The following is a 6,290-nucleotide window of genomic DNA, read 5'->3' as shown; positions in this document are numbered from 1 at the left end:
TTCTCCTGGCTCTGTACGTCTCACACCAGGCTGTCACTATCCGTTACTCCTTCCTTCTCTTCCTTTCTCTCCCCTCTCTTCCTTCTCTTAGTCCTGGTTCTGTACATGTCTTAAACAAGGCTGACACTACCTGTTACTCCTTCTTTCTCTTCCTTTCTCTCCCCTCTCTTGTTTCCTTCTTTTCCTTTCTCTCCCCTCACTTTCTTCTCTTACTCTTGGCTCTGTACATGTCTTACCCCAGACTGACACTATCCGTTACTCCTTCCTTCTCTTCCTTTCTCTCCCCTCTCTTCCTTCTCTTACTCCTGGTTCTGTACATGCCTTAAACCAGGCTGATGCTACCTGTTACTCCTTCCTTCTCTTCCTTTCTCTACCTTCTCTTCCTTCTCTTACTCCTGGCTCTGTACATGTCTTACACCAGGCTGACACTACCTGTTACTCCTTCCTTCTCTTCCTTTCTCTCCCCTCTCTTCTTTCTCTTACTCCTGGCTCTGTCCATGTCGTATACCAGGCTGACATTTACCTTTACTCCTTCCTTTTCTTTCTCCTGGCTCTGTACATGCCTTACACCAGGCTGACACTACCTGTTACTCCTTCCTCCTCTTCCTTTCTCTCCCCTCTTTTCCTTCTCTTACTCCTGGCTCGTTACATCTTACCCCAGGCTGACACTATCCGTTACTCCTTCCTTCTTCCTTTCCCTCTCGTCTCTTCCTTCTCTTACTCCTGGCTCTGTACATCTTACACCAGGCTGACACTACCTCTTACTCCTTCCTTCTCTTCTTTTCTCTCCCCTCTCTTCCTTCTCTTACTCCTGGCTCTGTACATATCTTACACCAGGCTGACACTATCCGTTACTCCTTCCTTCTCTTCCTTTGTCTCCCCTCTCTTCCTTCACTTACTCCTGGCTCTGTCCATGTCTTACACCAGGCTGACATTTACCTTTACTCCTTCCTTCCTCACTTCCTTCTCTTACTCCTGGCTCAGTACATGCCTTACACCAGGCTGACACTACCCGTTACTCCTTCCTCCTCTTTTTTCTCTCGCCTCTCTTCCTTCCTTTTCTTCCTTTCTCTCCCCTCTCTTCATTCTCTTACTCCTGGCTCTGTACATGTCTCATACCAGGCTGACACTACCCGTTACTCCTTCCTTCTCTTCCTTTCTCTCCCTTGTCTTCCTTCTCTTACTCCTGGCTCTGTACATGTCTTACACCAGGCTGACACAACCTGTTACTCCTTCCTTCCCTTCCTTTCTCTCCCCTCTCCTCCTTCTCTTACTCCTGGCTCTGTACATGTCTTATACCAGGCTGATATTATCAGTTACTCCTTCCTTCTCTTCCTTTCTCTCCCCTCTCTTCCTTCTCTTACTCCTGGCTCTGTAGACATCTCACACAAGGCTGACACTATCCGTTACTCCTTCCTTCTCTTCCTTTCTCTCCCCTCTCTTCCTTCTCTTACTCCTGGCTCTGTACATGTCTTACATCAGGCTGACACTAACCGTTACTCCTTTCTTCTCTTCCTTTCTCTCCCCTCTCTTGCTTCTCTTACTCCTGGCTCTGTCCATGTCGTACACCAGCCTGACATTTACCTTTACTCCTTCCTTCTCTTCCTTCCTCTCCCCTCTCTTCCTCCTGGCTCTGTACATGCCTTACACCAGGCTGACACTACCCGTTACTCCTTCCTCCTCTTTCTTTCTCTCCCCTCACTTCATTCTCTTACTCCTGGCTCTGTACATGTCATACACTAGGCTGACACTACCCATTACTCTTTCCTTCTCTTCCTTCTCTTACTCCTGGCTCTGTACATGTCTTACACCAGGCTGACACTATCTGTTACTCCTTCCTTTTTCTTTTCTCTCCCCTCTCTTCCTTCTCTTACTCCTGGCTCTGTACATGCCTTATACCAGGCTGACACTACCCGTTACTCCTTCCTTCTCTTCCTTTCTCTCCCCTCTCTTCCTTCTCTTACTCCTGGCTCTGTGCATCTTACACCAGGCTGACACTACCCGTTACTCCTTCCTTCTCTTCCTTCTCTTACTACTGGCTCTGTCCATGTCTTACACCAGGCTGACATTTACCTTTACTCCTTCCTTCTCTTCCTTCTCTTACTTCTGGCTCTGTACATGTCTTACACCAGGTTGACACTATCCGTTACCCCTTCCTTCTCTTCCTTTGTCTCCCCTCTCTTCATTCTCTTACTCCTGGCTCTGTACATGTCTCATACCAGGCTGACACTACCCATTACTCCTTCCTTCTCTTCCTTTCTCTACCCTCTCTTCCTTCTCTTACTCGTGGCTCTGTACATCTTACACCAGGTTGATACTACCCGTTACTCCTTCCTTCTCTTCCTTTCTGTCCTCTCTCTTCCTTCACTTACTCCTGGCTCTGTACATGTCTTTCACCAGTCTGACAGTACCCGTTACTCCTTCCTTCTCTTCCTTTCTCTCCCCTCTCTTCCTTCTCTTACTCCTGGCGCTGTACATGTCTTACACCAGGCTGACACTATCCGTTACCCCTTCCTTCTCTTCCTTTGTCTCCCCTCTCTTCCTTCTCTTACTCCTGGCGCTGTACATGTCTCATACCAGGCTGACACTACCCGTTAATCCTTCCTTCTCTTCCTTTCTCTACCCTCTCTTCCTTCTCTTACTCGTGGCTCTGTACATCTTACACCAGGCTGACACTATCTGTTACTCCTTCCATCTCTTCCTTTCTCTCCCCTCTCTTCCTTCTCTTATTCCTGGCTCTGTACATGTCTTACACCAGGCTGACACTACCCGTTACTCCTTCCTTTCTCTCCCCTCTCTTCCTTCTCTTACTCGTGGCTCTGTACATCTTACACCAGGCTGACATTTACCTTTACTCGTTCCTTCTCTTCCTTCCTCTCCCCTCTCTTCCTTCTCTTACTCCTGGCTCTGTGCATGTCTTACACCAGGCTGACACTGTGCGTTACTCCTTCCTTCTCTTCCTTTCTCTCCACTCTCTTCCTTCTTACTCCTGGCTCTGTACATGTCTTACACCAGGCTGACACTACCCGTTACACCTTCCTTCTCTTCCTTTCTCTCCCCTCTCTTCCTTCTCTTACTCCTGGCTCTGTACATGTCTCACACCAGGCTGACACTACCCGTTACTCCTTCCTTCTCTTCGTTTCTCTCCCCTCTCTTACTTCTCTTACACCTGGCTCTGTACATCTTACACCAGGCTGACACTATCCGTTACTCCTTCCTTCTCTTCCTTTCTCTCCCCTCTCTTCCTTCTCTTACTCCTGGCTCTGTCCATGTCTTACACCAGGCTGACATTTACCTTTGCTCCTTCCTTCTCTTCCTTCCTCTCTCCTCTCTTCTTTCTCTTACTCCAGGCTTTATACATATCTTACACCAGGTTGACACTACCCGTTACTCCTTCCTTCTCTTCCTTCCTCTCTCCTCTCTTCTCTTACTCATGGCTCTGTGCATGTCTTACACCAGGCTGACACTACCCGTTACCCCTTCTTTCTCTTCCTGTCTCTCCCCTCTCTTCCTTCTCTTACTCCTGGCTCTGTGCATGTCTTACACCAGGCTGACACTACCCGTTACTCCTTCCTTCTCTTCCTTTCTCTCCCCTCTCTTCCTTCTCTTACTCCTGGCTCTGTGCATGTCTTACACCAGGCTGACACTACCCGTTACAACTTCCTTCTCTTCCTTTCTCTCCCCTCTCTTCCTTCTCTTACTCCTGGCTCTGTACATGTCTCATACTAGGCTGACACTACCCATTACTCCTTCCTTCTCTTCCTTTCTCTCCCCTCTCTTCCTTCACTTACTCCTGGCTCTGTACATGCCTTACACCAAACTGACACTATCTGTTACTCCTTCCTTCTCTTCCTTTCTCTCCCCTCTCTTCCTTCTCTTACTCCTGGCTCTGTACATGTCTTACACCAGGCTGAGACTACCTGTTACTCCTCCTTCTCTTCCTTTCTCTCCCCTCTCTTCCTTCCTTCTCTTTTCCATGCTCTTGTTTTTCCTCTTTCCTTTCCTCCCTTCTCTTATTAGCCAAAGCACCAGTTACTTCTCCGATATCTCCCCACTTTAACTCCATTTCCTAATCTCCCTTAGTCTTTATCCATATTTAAAATGCTTAACATCTTTATCATGGTTATCACTATTTATTGTACTTTACTAGGTGTTCAAAATCCTGTGATGGTTGTTTAATATTCATTGTATGATTTTCTGGTCTGACTTTATCCTGTATGTAGTTTCTACTGTGTGTTACTGCATTTCATGTGATAATGTTATGTAGTTTATTAATTATAGTACGTATGTTGGAGCTTTTCTCTCCAAACCTCTGCTGAAAACAGAATTCATTCCCAGTCAGACTTTCTGGGTAAGCAAATGCCAAATAAATAAATACAAATAAATAAAATAGATATAAAAAATGTATTAATACTCAAATTGGGATACTTACTTCCTTTATTAATATTTTTACTATTGTGCAAATACAAACTATAAACAGCAATCAATAAAATATGCAGATTAGTTCTCCTCACTGACCAAAGAGCCCACCATTGCCACCTTTTGGAACACTGCAAATGGTTACCAGTCAGTGAAAGAGTAACCTTTCTTTTTTCCTGACTAATTTTCAAACTTCTCAGTCAAGGACACTGCCCGCCACTGAGGTCCAAACCACAAACCAGACAACAAAATTACTCCTTAAGAGATGATGCTAATAAAACCATCTCCCTAGTTAGACCCAGATTGAAAACCACTGCTGGTGAAAGAGCCTTCTTGAAATTGTCCCAAGAAGTACAGAATCATCTGCCATGTGAAACCAGACAAGAAGGCATACTAGACAGTTTTAAAAATATACTGGAAGACAGCTTGTTCCAACAAGCATCATATTCTTCGTACAAAAAAGGGTAAGGTAGCCATATATCACATCAGGAAGGTAGGAAACAAAGCTAATGGCTATCATCTATCATAGTTAGAAGTTACTCCTAAAGCTCTGTTCATGCCATGGTATAATATGTAAATAAAAATTATTCTATTCTCTATAATGCAAAATAGTTGCCTATATGTAAAGATTGTAAATATTGTGTCCAAAATGGTTTAATGTACTGTTTGTATAGTCTGTGCTGCAACTGTTATCTTGTATAAAAATTCTGAGAATGTGAGTATCTACACATACATTTTTATTTTCTAACTTGTTTTAATTAGAATTTGTTTGTCTTAGAAGTTCTTAAATATTTTCTATTTGTTCCTTTGTTCTGTTTTGCACTGTTACTACAATTTCCATCGTGTGAGCCCAGGTCATGGACAAAAAGGGTATGAGGCTCAGTTCATCTACCCAGACATCAAATAAAAGTGATAAATGACAAAGAAATTGTTTTTATTGAGCTGGGACTTATCCATTCATAGTCATGTACTTGTAACTTTAGTAATGTTGGTGGGAAACAAATCAATAACAAAGAAATGGAAAACCTGAAACCCTCTTGCAATAATTAACGTAAAAAGAAATAATTCCTTTATTATCTTTTTGCTCATCCTTTATCAGTAAGATGCACAAAAAATATGAATTGTGAAACAAACGTGTAAGATTAGACAAGAAGTAAAGACAAAGGATATGTCAGAGCATTTAGAAGTGTACTCATTATAAAAAGAAGTCATGTACTTACCATAACGTTCCATGTGAGTTGTTCATCTCTCCTTCTTTCTTACAGATGGGTTCGGAGCCTATCCTTGGCTCTGAGTCGGCCTACTACAAAGCTCAAGGTCTTCAGATAGCTCAAGGCCAAGTCCCTATCCCATGATGCACCTAGAGTTACCTCAGATCTTGTTTGCTGTGTATAATAATACCATGAGTCATTTTATCACTCCAGAACAGAAAGCTATACAAGGGTTGAGCAACCAGGAAGAATCCCTCATCTCGGTCTTCAAAAAACCCTGGAGGGGGTAGGAAGTAAGAATGAAAGCAAGATGAACAACTCACATGGGAAGTTATGGTAAGTACATAACTTCTTTATGTGAAGTTGTTCTATCTCGCCGTTCATTCTTAAGGATGGGTAGTGTTCCAAGCACCATCTATCTCGGGTGGCTCACAGGAGTATGTTTTTCAGGACAGTAGACCCAAAGGAGGCCCTATCCCTGGAAGTTCTGCCAACTTTGTAATGAGTGATAAAGGTATGAGGTCTTGACCAAGTGGGTGCTACACAAATGTTATCTATAGGAAGTCTAGTGGAAAAAGCAGAGGACGTAAACACTGCTCTGCTAGAATGAGCCTTACTTTTTGTTGTAAGGGCATATTAGCAGCTGAATAAGCAAATGTG

General features: G+C 43.8%; 1 protein-coding gene across 1 annotated transcript in view; it reads right to left on the bottom strand.

Annotated features, from left to right (window-relative positions):
- The window catches only part of BRME1 (break repair meiotic recombinase recruitment factor 1), a 907,620-nt gene extending 904,259 nt beyond the window's left edge, over positions 1–3,361 (bottom strand). Inside the window, exon 1 of the mRNA XM_044057727.1 lies at positions 3,296–3,361. Coding sequence (XP_043913662.1) covers positions 3,296–3,361 — 66 coding nt within the window. The remainder of the gene's footprint in view (positions 1–3,295) is intronic.
- Positions 3,362–6,290: the final 2,929 nt, after the last annotated feature.

The sequence above is a fragment of the Protopterus annectens genome, chromosome 15.part0 (assembly GCF_019279795.1).
Source record: "Protopterus annectens isolate FY-2018-M chromosome 15.part0, PAN1.0, whole genome shotgun sequence".
NCBI lineage: Eukaryota > Metazoa > Chordata > Ceratodontiformes > Protopteridae > Protopterus > Protopterus annectens.
This window is presented reverse-complemented; position numbering and strand designations above follow the sequence as displayed.